Below are 16,831 nucleotides of genomic sequence, written 5' to 3'. Positions count from 1 at the left end.
GCTATGCGCGCCTGTCGTGTTGAGGCGCCCCGCAGGCAGTACTTGGAGCAGCAGCTGCAATGCGACGAAAAGTGCTAGTTTTAATTCCTCCATAATTTACTGGCGAGGCAGCCGTTGCTCGGTGGCCTTTTGCGAAGAAGATTACCCAAGGGAAACATAATAGTGTTTGAAACAAATGTAACAATTTCATAATGCTTGAGTTGTGTGTTCTCATACTGCACAGGACAAAAGATGTTTACTCAATGCTTGTGTTCAAATTACTTGTAACAGCTGGACAGTTTATAATCATCATTCCACAATATTTAGCAAGGGTCTCCATGTGCTCTACGCCTTTTTCAAACTGGTCTCACTGGTGACATAAGCAGATGCCCTTATGTCATGAGTGAAATCTATGCACATTTATTGCCTGGGTTCCTATCCAATGTCTGAGTAGTAGCATGGTCACTTAGGCCATTCGCTGTGATCATTGTGATTGATGGCACCGTTGCGCAGAATTCATTTTAGAGAGTTTGTGTTTTCCTTTAAAGCAAATTTCTTTTAGTCGTCTTAAAGCATGCAGCCATTCTTCAGAGATCACTAACCAATGTCTTAAGGAATTAATAGCAGGTCTGTAAACTAGGCACTGATAGCAGTAGTGTGAACAGACTGTGCATTCATTATAATCCTGTTTATGCCTTTGCTTTTTGTATTCCTGCCCACTGTGAACTTTTCTCAGTGCATACCGTTGGCGTGGGAGTGTGCCTGTAGAGCTAATCATTCCTTCTTTGTTGTGATACACTGTCACTCATCGTAAGAAATGAAAAGGTCTGTGTACTACAGAACAGTTGCTGCTGTCTAGAGCCCTGTGCAAAGTTATTTAAACTGGCTGTATTAATTTTTTTATTGTGGCCTGCACAATTATAGCAGTATTGCTTGTGTGCATGTTCTACTCACTAAACCCCTCTGTGATGTGTGGGAATAGACGATTTCAAAATGCCAAACCTATTGTGTACATTATCTTCGTGATGCATAAAACACCACAATGTGCATGATTGTCTAACGGCCCCCAGCTAAGTATCATTTTTAAGCTTGCATGGTTATGTTCTCATCAATATTACATGCTTTAAAATGTTATATTATCATCAAAAGGCACTGTGGTTTATGGCTTTTCCTTGCACAGAGCCATCTTTGCATAGCATAAATATATTTAACTCTTGTGTTCATTTGAACATGTTTACAGGCTTCCACTTATGGTCCTGTGTCATAGGAAGAATCATTTTGCTATGTTCATTGGATTCACCTTTTTGCCTGTGCTGATTGAAAAGTAGGCTGCTGGAAGCACCTTTCTTTTCTGTGCTTATTACTAGCCTTCTGGAAGATGTAATTTCCCACTTGTATATACACCTACATCAGTACAATTTGAGTGTTGTTCAAGATCTAATTTACAGACATTTTTGACACTGTTTATATGAAGAGGAATCTAGTAAGCCTTAGTCCAGATTACCCAGATTGTCTACTGCTTGAGATACTTTTTTGACTGTGCTTACTGATGCAGAAGCAAGTTTGTTCAATGCAATCTCAAGGATACAAGGCAGTTTAACCGTTTAGTGTGCTGGGTGTTCTGAAGTGCAACAAATTCAGTTCTTAAGGAACACATTAGCAGGCTTTAAATTCAAATGCCATTTTATTGGAAATATATTGGAAGAAAGATTTTACTTATCTTTGAATCTAGAAATTCAAACAAAAATTAAAATGTGAAAATTGATTTAAATTAGGATAATTGTTGTTCCTCGGGCAACATATTCTTTGTGCTGTTGTTCTTGCCCCTAAAAACCACCTCGTAAACAGTATTGAAGTTCTTTGATACGGTGTACAGTGGAAGTTATTAAATTTCTGCATTGTTCAAAAAGATATTTACTGGCTTTTTGAGCTGGTCCGCCATGTTGGGAAAACGATAGACATGAGCAACACCAACAGTCAATAAGCTTTATTGCGCCGTCTAACCTATAAAATCAAAACCTACCCTAAAATTTTTGTTTAACCAACTTCTGAGAAGTTGATGCAACCAGTTACGAATGTTTCATGTTCACGAATTGTCCCGGGTGACGAGTATCGGCGCCAGATGAGTCTTTTTGGGCATGGCACTTAAAGGGTTAAAGAACCCTTCCATTCAGCCATTCCCAGACATTGCGAGTTTCTGCAGTGTTAGTGGTGAAGTAGTAAATTATGCAGTGTGTAGAGAGATGAATGTTTAAGCTGATATTGTGAAAATAGAATGATTTAGCACAGTAGTAGTAAAGGGCACATGTAGTACATGTGCCCTTTACCACTTAACAGCGGTGGTATGTACAGTAGGCCATCACTGCAAGGGCATTCATAGGTTCTATTCACGGTTTGTTGACAACTACAAATGCATAGCACCTGTTATTTTTGTGACTAACAACAGCAAGTTATCCCCTTTTATTGAGAACATCCTTTTTCATATTTGGAGAGCTGAGTAAAAGATAATCTGGAATACAGCCAATTTCAGTCATTGTTTGCAATGAAACCAACTAGGTCTTAATAAAAATGATGTGGGCTCGCATGCTGTAGGTATAATTTTGCTAAAGGTAGCAAGCAGTTCAAGCAACAGAATAAACCTTTAAAAAAAAAATCTAGGAGCCATTTCACTCTGTGAAGGTGGATCACCAGTGAAGCAGTAGCACATCACACAGGATTAGACAAGGGTACATCTATTAATTTTCATCATTTGGGAATGGTAGTGATGATAGCATTGTGGTTACTGATTGGTTCTGTTGCAGCCTTAGATTCTGAGTGAACCATTTCTTGTCTGGCTTTGAAATGTCCACATTGAAGTCTCCAATGATGATGACTGGGGTAGTGTCATCACGGCTAACCTATGCAAAGTGTGTGATCATAAACTTCTCAACATCAGACTTGAGTGTACCTGGATATATGTACACAGTGGATGTCACAACTCTATTGTTTGTGCGGCCCAGACATCCCCACAGTTGGTGGCATTGACCTCTTGCGAGTCAAGGGTGTATGGTTGAAAATACATTTTGTCCTTTGCGCATATGGCAACACCTCCTGCTCATTAACCAATGTGCTGTTCACAAATGATTCCAGTATACCCATCGACTTGAAACAATGCATCTTGATTTATTGATTTCATTTATTAATATTTATTATTGGTGAAATGCGAAAGCACCCGTGTAATTAGATTTAGGTGCACGTTAAAGAACCCCAGGTGGTTGAAATTTATGGAGTCCTCCACTACGATGCGCCTCATAATCAGCAAGGAGTTTTGGCACGTAAAACCCCATAATTTAATTTAATTTTATTATTATTGTTGTTGTTGTTGTTGTTGTTGTCGTCGTCGTCGTTATTGTTGTTGTTGTTGTTGTGGGCAGAGTGCTTGAAGCTTGCTTCACCTCCATTGCGGCTTGGCCCAGTATTGCACTATCTCCAGGATTGGCCCACACTCACGATTTTTTTTGTTGACGCATGAACACGAAAAATACATGGAACCCTAGCCATATGCAGGTTTGCTGTAACATGTCAAATGATGCCAAGTTTCTGTGTTGTTTTAATTAAGTCATTTAAAGTAGAGAAGGCAAATGATGATACTACTTCTTAGTCACTGATCTAGTTTATGGGTGTTGTCTTGCTTGGCAATGTTAAGGTGACATTTATTTTCTGCAGCTAGACTGTCTGTTTCTATTTCTATGATTTCACAAGCTGTAGAACTATACTAGGTGCTTAATTTATTACATATTATTAATACTGTACATTGACCTGTGACTACTCCTGCAAAAGCAGTGTGATTGCTATTAATTTGGCTGCAGTAGGATACTAATGCATATTAGACAGTGTGTAACTTAAAGATAGTGCTTGTGCATTTGCGTGTGTGTGTGTAAACTGCTTTTTGAAACATTTGGGCCATCATTTAGTGTTTTGTCTTATGCTGGGCAGTAAAACTTTGCAGCACGATAACTTCAGAGTGCTTGAAACCTGTAGCCATGATGGCAAGCAGATATAGACTTTAGTGACAGAAGTAAACCAGTCGCAGCCACTTGTAATATTTAAAGGCATGCGCCACCTTTTTAGCAGGGTGAGGTATTGCATTCAGTTGGTAGAAGTGGCAGTGCCGGCCGTCTTTAGTTGTTGTGCCTTTTTGGACTTGTCAAGCATCTTCTCACAGTAAGAGAGGCATTCTTAGTATCATAGAAGGGTAGTTTACTAATGCGGGTGAAATCATTTTCTCTTTAATGCCCCTTGAAGAGAGGCAGTTCTTTTATTGATGATTGACTGCTTGCTACTGGGAATACAAAACACACTTGCTCCATTAACATTACCGTTCATGCACTGCATAATGGAAGCATTCAAGAACTTCAGACAGAGAGATGCTGTCCTTTTGGTGCCAAACAAGAAGCTGATTAGATTTGTACTAATGCAGTATAAAACCTTCATGGCTTAATTAATTTGCCAGATAGCCAACTATATGAAGAACTGATAGTACAGAAGCAATTGATATAGAGGCACAACTTCTAACCAGTTTTAAGCAAGATTGTATATTCCTGGTCCATTTTATTTGCTCGCTGTTGCCAAGTTATAACATAAAAGCCACAATGCTTTTATTGGTAATGCAGGCTTTAAAATAATACATAGCTGGTGCTTTAAAGAGACAGTCTTGCAGTTTGGAAGGATGCGTTTATGCATCACAAGGATAATATACTGAAGATGTTGCCGCTTTAAAGATAACAATAGAAAGAAAAGAAATCTTACATGTTTTCTGGTGTTGCTCGTTTCTCCTGTATAGATTGGGGTCAATTTGGCAGAATGATGCCTTCTGGTATCTTAGCTTATGTTGTACCGAGAGTCAGTTTCATCAGTACCGATTTGCATGATCTGCCCATGGCTTTGATACTAACCTTTTATGTTTTGTGCAAGTCCATGCCCTCACTTGCATGTGCCATGGTATGCTCGCTGTTTGTAGTGCCTACATTAAGCAACAATCATCAAATGCACACCTTTCAACAGCAGCTATACAAGCAATGTGTGCAAGCTGCTCTGTCTGCCACTCGCACGTAGGTACCAGGCCATAGGCAAAATCAGAGATGTATCAAACTCTCCTTGAAGGCGTACATGATTCTATTTGCCATTTTAGGGTGACCTCTTATTTTTGTTAAAGTTTGTTCATTACTTGGGACCCTAGCAGGACTGCATTATTCTTACAACGAAAGCGGTGCAACGCACAAAGTAAGAAAGACAGACAAAAGGAAAGGGCGGCAATCGCAACTAACTTTATTCCTTGAAAACATTGCAATATTTAGCCACAGCATACATGAGTAGCACGGTTCTGCACGTCATATCACCATAAATCTGTTATCAGTCATGTGCTAATTTAAAAAGCATATAAAAAAATTCAAACTCAGCACTGCATAAGACTACTGACTTATTGCTAATGCAGATAGATATCTTTTTTTCTTATGTAATATGCCTCCAACAGTTCACGTGCCAGCACCTCGTTTCTTCTGCCAAAAATTTCTTTAGATGCTTTTTAAACTACCACATGATTGATATTGACAGACTTATGGTGATATGATGCATGGAACCTTGCTGCTCATGTATGACATGACTATATGTTGTGATGTTTTCACAGGATAAAGTTAGTTACAAGTGATGCCCTTTCTTTTCGCCTGTCTTTCTTGGTGTGTTGCGTTGTTTTTGTTGTAAGAAGCATGCACCAACTAGCCCAACAAGTGTTATTAGGACTGTATTATATTGATTGGTTGGAGCCTTCTGATACCTTGGCTATCACAATGTCCTTATTCTATTTTCAGTATTACAAACAGGCTTTAGCTTGTTTTTGTGTAGAGATTACAGTAAAATTTTGCTAATTGAGCTCGTCCCTTGGCATTCCAGTCACTCACGAAAATAAGAGGTCAAAGTCGGTTCCACTGACCATGGTGGCTTAGTGGCTATGGTGATGTGCTGCTGAGCGCAAGGTCACAGCTTTGATTCCTGGCTGCAGCAGTTGCATTTTGATGGGGCAGAACGCAAAAAAAAAGAAAAAAAAAGGTCCGTGTGATGGTTTGGGTGTGCATTAAAAATAACCCTGGGTAGTCAGAATTGACCTGGAACCCTCCACCACATTCTTTCTCATAACCCGCTCTGCAGTTCCAGGATTTAAACATAATAATTTTTTAATAATAAAATCCTGGTTTAGTGGTACTTCACATTTATGGTTATTTTGCTGCACCAGCATAACTTAAATGGGCAGCCTGGTAAAAATTACTCATGCAGCATTGTTTATTCATATGACTGTGCATGAGACAAATTACCAGAGCATCTCCTGCTGTTCTGGCTAATTTAGTAAATAATATCATTATGCTCTTTTCTAATAAGCTGTTGGCTGTAGTAGCTGTGAATGAAATGTGTGTTACAACACTTTGGCAATGTAACTTCGGTATGGACAGTGGCATTTGGACTTAATGATACAGCAATATTATTTCACGTTATACAGTAAAAACGTGCTAATACATACCTGATTAATAAGTAATTCTGGTTTAAATATAGCCGCGATTAATGCCCCACCTGGCCGCCATTGAACTTAATGTATTGTCTAACAGCTTAAGCCGTAGTCACTTATCACATGCCAAATGTTAAGTGCGTAGTATTCACTTCATCTTTTGGCACGAAATTGGTTATGTGCCCTGTGCGCGGACCATATATAGGGAAACTTCAGCACATGGACTTTTCACGGACTGCAGTTGCCACTTATAGCAATGTCAAAACATAGTGGTCATGATGTATTTCCTACTCCAATAGCTTCTGGCGCTTCCACGTTGTCCACGGCGATGATGTGGAAGTGAATGGCCCTTCTGTATTCTATGCGGTGCGTGCATTGACCATCATGAGGGTGTTTGCAGAGAAGTGGGGCCTAATGGAGAAACTGGCTTGCGACATTGCCGAGTTTGAGGATAATGTCGTCGCTGCAAGGCTGCCACGGCATCAAGTTAAAATCGCAGATGTTTTGATGCCTCTTCACGAATAAAACTTGTCTGTGTGTGTGTTCGAGATAGAATCTGGCTGGTAAATCAATAGCCACTCATCTGCTCTTGTCGGTTAATGAGTGCTTCACTTAGTGCGTGCCTGATCCACATTCCCCACCATTTACGTATTAACAAGGTTTTACTGTATATTAGTCACATGTTTTTAGTGTTAGAAACAATGCCAGTCGGACTGCATTATAATGCAGCTTTATTCAGCAACATTTTGCTTCACTTATAGCTGTGCATTACTGCTCCACACACGCGCGCGCGTGCGCACGCTCTAAAAAAATTGCTAAATTTTGTTTGCTTGGAGAGAGATTTGGCACTTATTCTGCACTCCGGCTGCAGAGGTAGCACATGCCTTAGATGTATAATAGCATCAAGCATGAAAAAAATGTTATCAGACTTTCCGGCTTCCTGTCAAGTTCAATCCTGCATTTTGCCTTATAGGCAACGGGTGCGTTGCCTGAAGGTTAAACTTATCCATTCTATTCACTGTGAAACTGTGTTTGTTTCTAGTGTTTGTTTCTGCCAGAAATGTGGGCTTGAGACCTACTTAATGTGATTTTGCTTTCGTAGGTCTACATCATGTCAAAGTTTGGAGCGAAGACTTATGGCCGCAAGCATGACTGCCGCTTGGCACCTCCTCTGGATCAGATTCTTCTCGACAAAGGAGACAGCAAGACCAGCTCAGCCAAAATGTCAGTTGCAGCTGTGCACCGGTGGGGCATGACTTCATTCACATCCCTTCGTAAGGCGGCTCAGGTAGGTCTTGGGAGACCACTCCCTTTTCCTCTGAAAAACATCATTTTTTTTTTTTTTTGGCAAGTTTGCACTGGTGGCCCACCTGTGCCATTTGACCTGTTCTGATATAGATGTTCTCACTGTTTGTGGCCAAGTGCCTGTTAGCAAGAAACCATGGCTGGTATAATGTAATGATTCTATTCCAAAGTGCTGTTCCTTTTTGCTCTTTGTCAGTAGTCCGAGCGGCGCTCTCCCCATGTTATCACTGGAATCAGCTGGCTGTGAACGGTGGATGCTAATAAAGTAATAGAATGAAGCGAAAGAAATCCTTGCATTATACTGGCCCATGCCTCCCAGAACCAGCGTGAGCCTGTTGATCTATCTGTTGGTTCCTTCTGAGAACTAAAAAAAAAGGAAAAAAATAAAATAATGGGGGATGGCTTACTGTCAACCTGATTTTCATTTACTCCACATTTGCTTACCCTTTTTGGTTGTTTCTCAGTGGCACCAATGGGCAATTATGCAGTTGCATAATTACGCTTTTACGCTAACTGCATTTGGCTACGCCTCTTTGGGCACATCCTAGATATTGTTCAAAGTGAAATCAATGAAAATCAATTTCATGCACACCTTCTTGAAACACCTTGGAGCATGCATGTGCTGTGTGTGCTGTTTACTTCTTGAATATATGTTTGTTCACTGACTTCTGCTGAATGGGTTCTATTTGCCCAGTATATGTACACTGCACCACTGCATGAACTGCTAGAAAGCTTGTTTCGTTTTTCGTAAACATTGTTGTCAGGTAAGCGTCTCTCTTCCTCCTATGTTGAATACTGGCTAATGACTTGGCAGCTTGCAATGTGCTTCCTCGTACCTTTCCTGGGCACTGGAAGTAGGTCTGGTGGAAGCTTACAAATGAACATGCTTGCAAGATAGTGATATGCCCATTCTGGGTCCCAGCAGCCAGCTGTGTAATATTACACGGCGTAGCAGCACAGTTTTGTTGACTCTCCAAGGCCTTGTATATGTTAATGCTTACAGTACACTTCTTGCTACCCCTCTGGACAGCATATAGAGCTGTTGTGCTTTTTACCTCTCACCTGTAGGTTGTTGCTAGCGGTGTCATGGATGTTTTAATGGTGTATGTTGTGTTAGATGAAAGTGAGTAATAACTCACTCTGGAACTTTTATACCTGTGATTGCTGTAGAATAGAAGTAAAACATGATTGTTTTGCTGTAGAATGTTAGTGTAAAATATAATTTTCATTTCTGAAATTCTTTTCTTAATTTTAAGTTTCACTTCGATAGGTGAGGAAAATATGTTGACTAACTTATGCAAATGTATCTGACTTTTTTCAGTCTAATGGCCAGCCTGATGGGATAAATGATGGACCAATGTCATCTGATGCAAAGGCTCTCAACCCTTCAGTAGATGATGATCCGTTCAGTTTTGACATTGACCATGATGAAACGTCACGCAGCAGCAAAAGTGCGTTCTCACGTTTGCATGGATCGGCACAGGACCCTGCACAGACAAGCAGCCAACCGCTGCCTCCAAAGCCCAAGAAGTTCTTCAAGAGCCGCAACACCACTTGTACATCGTCACCATTGGCATCTCAAACATCAGCGCGTGCATTGGCACAATTTGATAGACTGCGAACGTCAAGTTCCAACTCCGTTGCAAGCAAGTCGAAGGACAAGAATGAACCTGTGTCTAAAGTGGGCATAAGCTGGGGTCCTGATGATAATGTGGACTTTCGGTGTGTAAAGCTGGAAAAAAGCAGTCGTGCAGCTGCACTTTCAAGGGATCATCCACTTGCTTCTTCCCTGACATCTGGACCTGCAGCTGCTGCTCTTCCAACAGCTGCTTCATTGACTGTGGCTCCTGTGGTGGCTGCTGCTTTGACTGTGGCTCCATCAGCCTCATTACCTTTAACCGCTGCACCTCGGATGTCTGCTTCTCTGACAGCTGCTCCTCAGATAGCTGCTCCACAGCCTGCTGCGCAAGGCTTACCAATGCCTTCTACTTTTCTCACTGACGAGTCTGTAAAAGGCAGTGTCCCCTGTGACGGTAATGACCAGAGCTCATTCCATGCTCCACCAGCCATACGGACATACACTCGCAAGAGAAACCTGGGTGCTCCAGTGGAGACACCAGGCATGGTGATACCTGTCAAGAGAACTGCAACAACAGTAGCTGTTAGTGATGCCCTGGTATCTAGTTTGGTGCTAGTGGTGCCTAGTACAAACGTCGGTGTGACCTGTGTGACAGATGTTAGCGAGGTGGCAAGCTCTGGTGAGACATCTTCTGGAGAGGTGGCTAGCACCAGTGAGACACTTGCTGCTAACTCATCGCACATCGACATGAAAATAGATGATGAACCACCAATGACCCTGCAAGATACTCTTGCAGTGACCTCAAACTCCCAGCTTCCCAGTTCACAGGACTCTGAGCTGCTCCATATGACAGCTGATGGAACCTCCCAAGGCTCAATCACAGATTCGCAGGAGTCGGAACCTGCATCACAGAACTTTGCATCAGGTTCACAAGAGGATGCAGAAAAACCTCTTGAACCAAAAGCGTCATCTTCTAGATGCATATTCAAAAGCAAAAAGATATTCCAAAGCCCGAAGAAGGTGAGCAGCCAAGCTTGTAGAAGTGCACCCATGACGTTTGTCATTCTGTAGCTGCATAAGGCCTCAATATTGTACTGTATGCTGTTACTAGCATACAGTACAGTGTCATCACTTATCTAAATATGTACAGGATATGTGTTCATGTTAAGGCTATATTAGAAAGCATAATGGCCCATGTGACACAGTAAGTTACTAGTAGTGTGCACATAAGAGACTTGTGATATGCAAAAAGTGTATCAGCATGTTTTGGAATGTTGAGAATGGATTGTTAAAAGTACTAATATTCTGTAGTTTTTGTCAAAAGAGCAAAAGACAGCATCGAAAAAGGCATCACTACAATATAGCGGCCCTGCTCTAACCATGCTTTAAGAAGAAGGGGAGTCGTGCACCAAACTTTATATTTCTCGTCCTCTGTTCCTGCTCTAATCCAACAAATTACATGTGCTGCGTATCAGTTGGAGTTGGCTGAAGGCATTTAGCCAAAAACTCTGTACTCGCAAGTGAAACTCTGCAAGGTTGCACGTAGGCAACACTTATCCTTAAAGTATTAATGGTTATCTGCAAGCAAAAAAGCAAAAGATTTCGACTTTCACGGATAAAGGATGAAAAGCATGATTCCATCTTGTTCATAGCGTTTTGTGTTTGAAATACATCTCTTGGATTCTCATAGTGATGAGATGTTGCATAGCCAGCTATTGTACCTATATTCTTATGTAAGGGCAAACCCCAAAATTTATATGCAAGTACTTATGAAAAGAACTAGTTGAAAAATTGGCTGTGCATGGGCCACACCCCCTTTCCTAATTCCTAAATGTTTACCTTGTCATTTGCAAACATGATGTATTGGTGTGACATATAGAGCAATGTCGCATGGTATATCGAGCTTCTATTCAGTTTATTTATTGCTTCTATAGTTGATTGTCTGTTAGAGGAAAGTTTGTCATTTAGTGTTAGTCTTCACAAAATTCGTATTTCAGTACCCCGTTGCTTGTCCTATTGTGCTTTCCCAGGTGTGTACATGTTTGTGCAGTGTGTAGTGCACACTGCTATCAGTAGGCAGTGCCTACCACTGCACTTTTTTGAGCATGTGCACATTGTAGTAATTGGAGGTCGCAGAGAGAGGCCTTCGTCCTGCAGTGCACATGAAATAAGATGATGATGATGATGATGATAACATAGTGCACTATGTTAAAGCAACTATGCCATGATGGTGCGTTCCACAAACTTCCAGATGCATCAGTGTGGTCACCTTCAAATAACTCACCATTGGACAGTACACTGATTCCACCTCTTCTTCCACTGCTGGAAGCAAACCTGGAAGTCCTCTTCTGTTAAGCGCTTTAGCAGCGATGACATTTCTTTTTGAATTGTTATCACATCCCTAAAATGCCACCCTTGGAGTACCAATTTGCATTTGGGAAAGAAAAAGAGTTGCAGGGGGCTGAACTCAGTGAATAGGGAGGGTGGTCAAGCACACTGATGAAATTTGTGTGCCAAAAATTTGCACACTATCAATTCAGAGTACACAGGTGCAAAATCCAGCGCCTCTCTAACGACAAATTTGGTCACACGCGGCCCCCACAATCTCTCAGAAACTTTAGGACCTCCACATAGAAAGCTGCATTGAAAAGTAAAGTTGCAATAAAAAAATATGCAGCCCATGACTCCAGGTGCAGGAGCGGCTGTGGGGCCACACTGCGGCGCTGCTATCTCCATTGGGCGTCTGCTTTGAGGGTGCAACTGAGTGACGCCCTCACTCTCGTGCGGCCAAGTCATGCGCTTGATAAATTTCAAGTGTGGCGTTTGGCTGTTTCACAGCTGATGGTCAGTGCACAGAAGGGTGCTTCTATTTTGATTCGTTTGCCATGCTGCCATAGTTCTTGACACGGCAGCAGCGGATGGCTTCTGGGCACGGCTGCCAGGTTTGGACAGTTTCTGCAATGTGAGCCTAGTAACGCTTTTGCCTTAAACAAGAATGGAACGTTTGTCATGACGGGCGTTGACACCAACAAAGTGGTGGCTCTTTGCTTGCTACTCTTATGCACCAATGCCTTGCCATGGTGTCTTTCATTCAGAGCCTGCATGCACATGTGTTGTCTGTTCAAACGCCAAGCATGGAAGCGTGTTACACACAGGCACAGGGCGCACGTAAACGTGAAACGTGAAACCAAATCGGACACTGACAGGCATACGTTCTGTGCGCTTAGCTGAACGACCAAACACGAGTGGGCACGGGGAGGAAGGCAAGCGCGCACCGACGATCCCACTTTCCAACTGACCGTCAGCTACGAAACAGCCAAACGCCGCACTTGAAATTTGTCAAGCGTGTGACTTGGCCGCACGAGAGTGAGGGCAAAGATTGGCGTCACTCGGTGCACCATCAAAGCACGCGCCCGATGGAGATAGCAGCGCCGTGGTGTGGCCCCGCAGCCGCTCCTGCGCCCGGAGCCATGGGCCACGTATTTTTGATTGCGACTGTACAAGTTCATGGTGCACTATTCCGTGGCAATAAAAAAACACAGATGAACATTACTTTGATTTTTGCTTTGTTCTTCCATGCATTTTTGGTCTTTTCTCATCTTCCTTTTCCCACTCCTTGCTCTTTGACCTCAGCTCGATGTCGCATTTGCAAATCTGAGTTTCGTCGCTGGTGACCACCCTTTGCAAGAATTCATCGCTCTCATCTGAAGTCTTATAATTTTCACGTTCGTGAGTGTTATTGCACATGGATGTAACCGTAACTCACATTAGTTTGACATACGCAGACAGCAAGAACAGTTAAAAGCTTTATTGCATCAGGCATCGTCAAAGGCGGGAGCCAAAGCGGCCGCCAAGGGAAAGAAAAAGTTGTTCGTTTGCCCCGTAGAAAAAAGGGTCACCTGCTGGGGAACGGGTTTCCTGAAAACAATCTGGAGCGGAAGTCTGTTGCATTGGGAATGGGATGGGCCAGACGGTCGTGCTGGTGGTGAGATAGACCAGAGTGTAACTGCACACAAATAAATCAATGCAATATTCTTTTTGTTTTCAAAATTTCCAAATTCTCAGTCAAAATTCCATGCACAGATGACTCTCAAACCCATGTGCTTCTGATATCATTCTAGCAGTCATTTGCCAGTCACTGAGCACAAGAGAATGCACCTGATTTATGTTTTAATCTTTACATGAGGTGGAGGGCCGTCCTGATCTTGTGTCGTCTTTGGGCGTCTTCATGGCCTTCCCGAAAATGCTGGACCCACTTTTACATAGTTATTATCGTTAGGGCATTCTTTCCGTTCTTTATGGCGTTCTTTCCATTTCTGCACCATTCTAGCCCAGTTTCACAAGAAATTTAATATTGATGCTTTGTTCCGTCTGTTCAATCTCCATTTGGAGTAAATCTAAAGATGGGTTGTACAAGCAGTGCATGCATATAATTCTGCATTGTCATACAGCATTACAACTTGACTCAACTTGCCCTAGTGGTTAACTGGTTCCTATCGAGTGGAGAGAGAACAGAGCCAGTTCATCCTCCCACCTTTTTGCTGACTAACTGCATGAACTCCGGGGCAGACCTCATACATCTCGTCCAGTGCAAAAACTTAGACAAGGTCAAGTTGGGATGAGCATAGCGATCCATAGTTCTTGGTTTGGGCTGTGAGCCAAATGAACCTAACCCAACTTGCCCAGTTATTACAATTCAATGCATGGTGAATGGTACAAACAACAAGGGAAAAGGACGCAGACAAGCGCCGCATTGGTCTCAGCCACCCCCCCCCCCCCTTTCTTTTTTGTCTGCTTTTCTACAGTGCTTCTACGCAGGCGTAGGAATGTGAACTTGAAAGCAGGAAAGGGGATGGTGTTTAAGCTGACATACTATCTCTAAATCTTGCCTTTAGTAGCCAGAACAGGTTAGCAAGCCTTGCAGCCATTGTGAAGACTTTCCTAAGTTGTCAGCCACAGAGATGGGTGGGTGTCACTGTACACAGTCATTTTCTTTTTATGCTTTGAAAAGTAAGAGCAGCATAGCTTTTCATTGATCCAGTTAAGTACATTAAATATGAAGTTTTTGAGCATACCTGAGCAACAGAATTGAGCATGAGGTATACTCCGTTTCATATGTAGCAGGCAATGATGCTATGCTATGCAAGTAGTGCAGTCGTAGCATTCTCACTCAGTGTTTCACGGTGCAGTTGTTTTTGATCTAGATCAATTGCACGTTTTCATCAAATGACATATTATTTGTACAGTGTTGTGCTTACAGTATGGGATGTTGTACTATGTTTTGGTCACGAGCGCAAGGTGTGCGCTGGGGCCACTGGTGCGAGAAATGTGTTATGCGGCTTGTTTGGTGGTGAATAGGATCGGACCCGTGACACCTTCCATGTGATAAAAGCATTTTGCGACATAAAAGTGTGAGACTTAATTTCACATTGAATTACATGGTGCATACCTACATAACTATCATATCTGAACGAGAAGAAAGAGGGTTAACCGAGGGGCCCGATTTTTATTAGTCATATCATAAGAAGCCAACAAGCCCTGACACCAAGGACAACATAGGGGAAATTACTTATGCTTAATAAATGAAATAAAGAAACAATAAATTAATGGAAATGAACGCGGATGAAAAAGAACAACTTGCCGCAGGTGGGGAACGATCCCACAACCTTCGCATTTCGCGTGCAATGCTCTACCAATTGAGCTACCGCCGCTTTCTTTGCTGTTATGAATGTTGGCTGTAGGACATAAATTGCTAGGGCCATAGCAATGACATTGTGTGTGTTCTGTAGGCATGCATTTCCACTTCGATTGTGGTAGATTGGATGCTTGCATGTATGTAAAGGAGCTGTGAAGGGCAACCTTTTAACTTTCTGACATGAAGTCGTGAGCTGGGAGCACATACTTTACTGGCACTATTGAAACTTAGTGGTTTCAATGTACAAGAAGTTAATTTTCAATTTCAGTTGCTTATAGTGTATACCAATGAGATTTCTCAAGAAACACTTGTATTTTCTTGTCTAGCCAAAAGCAGTCTACAAACTGCGACACTGGCAGACTCCAGATACTGAGGAAGACCTTGAATTGACAGAGGTAAGGAATCCTGTCCATGGCATTCTTTCATTGCATTAAATAGATGCAATGTGTAATTCTTGCTGCATGCTGTAATTGAAGATCTAGAGGAGCATCCTTCATGACATTTATGGCTTGTTTAACTCTTTCCATACCATGGGGAAATTAAGTGGTTTTTGTTGGTGACGTCATATTTCTTTTCTGAAGGAACTGCTGCACTTAATATTTCATGTAATAAACAAAAAGCCGTATGAATGCACTTTGCACGCATCAAAGCTTTATTTAACGAGAAGTATGCCATAAGCAAGTTTTATACAGTGAACTCTCACTTGAGTGAACTTCATGGGACCCAAGGAAATAGTTCACTTAACTGAAAGTTTATTAAACTGAATATTCCTTGGAATATAGAACAGCATAGGGCACAGCAGGAATCGAGCCAAAAGTGTGAAATGCAATTTATAGAGTTACATACATGATTATATATGAAATATGTAACAGTTACATTGCTGCCTGTCTCATCTTTCAAATCTGATTTTCATTTGCACTGGTGCTCTTTAAAGTGCAAGAAGTAACAAAGCCGTCCAGAGACTATGTTTTTGTGCACTTCCTCTGGCAGAGCGTGTTGCTGAGACACGTCTCGCAACTTTCTAACACATCCTACAGCCTCAGCTGGAATTACAGGATTTGAATCTGCCTCTGCCATTGCATCTTCCTCGTCGCACTCTTCTTCAGGATGAACACAGGAAACAATTTCTAGACATGATAGTTCAGCACAGGTAACTAGCTCACTGCTACACTGCACATAGCCGCCACTGGAGGGTCGATTTGGGGGCGGCGGGAATCGGTTACGCCAGCGCTACAGAGCGCAAAACTTCGTTGAACTGATTTCAAATATGAGCTCAGGTCCACTGATCAAGTTCGCTCAACTGAAATATTTGCTATTCAAAAATTCTTTTAACTGAAAGATTTTTGCATTGAATGCATAGGAAAACTGCCGGGGATTTTCTAAAAGCTTGTTATTCTGAAATATGTTTTAAACCGACACTCGTACAACTGAGGGTTTACTGTAAATTGTGAGAGTCAAAATTGTGGGATAAAATTGAACAAAGTTTGTGAATACATGGTTGTGTCTAGTAAGAAAAAAACATTACAAAAATTATGATATACAGAATGTATTTCTTTCTAATGGACACTATCTCCGAAAAAATCGAAAGTTTTTATTGGACAGGTATTCAACTGCAACAGTTGAAGTCCAAGCACTACAACTTGATGTACCGGGCTGTGGCCGCCAATGTTCAGGGCTGGCTTGCATCGTCGTCGCTCTCAGAGTCAAAGCCCGATGAAAGGGCAGCACCCCGAGACTT

General features: G+C 42.0%; 1 protein-coding gene across 2 annotated transcripts in view; it reads left to right on the top strand.

Moving 5' to 3' along the window:
- wapl (wings apart-like) overlaps positions 1–16,831 on the top strand; it is a 120,939-nt gene that overhangs the window by 1,042 nt on the left and 103,066 nt on the right. For both annotated transcript variants that reach the window (XM_065451112.1, XM_065451113.1), the window contains exons 2-4: positions 7,617–7,802; positions 9,141–10,418; positions 15,420–15,488. In XM_065451112.1, the coding sequence (XP_065307184.1) occupies positions 7,626–7,802; positions 9,141–10,418; positions 15,420–15,488 (1,524 nt within the window). In that variant the 5' untranslated portion in view covers positions 7,617–7,625. The remainder of the gene's footprint in view (positions 1–7,616; positions 7,803–9,140; positions 10,419–15,419; positions 15,489–16,831) is intronic.

This window comes from Dermacentor albipictus, chromosome 1, assembly GCF_038994185.2.
Source record: "Dermacentor albipictus isolate Rhodes 1998 colony chromosome 1, USDA_Dalb.pri_finalv2, whole genome shotgun sequence".
In the NCBI taxonomy this organism is placed as follows: Eukaryota; Metazoa; Arthropoda; class Arachnida; order Ixodida; family Ixodidae; genus Dermacentor; species Dermacentor albipictus.
This window is presented reverse-complemented; position numbering and strand designations above follow the sequence as displayed.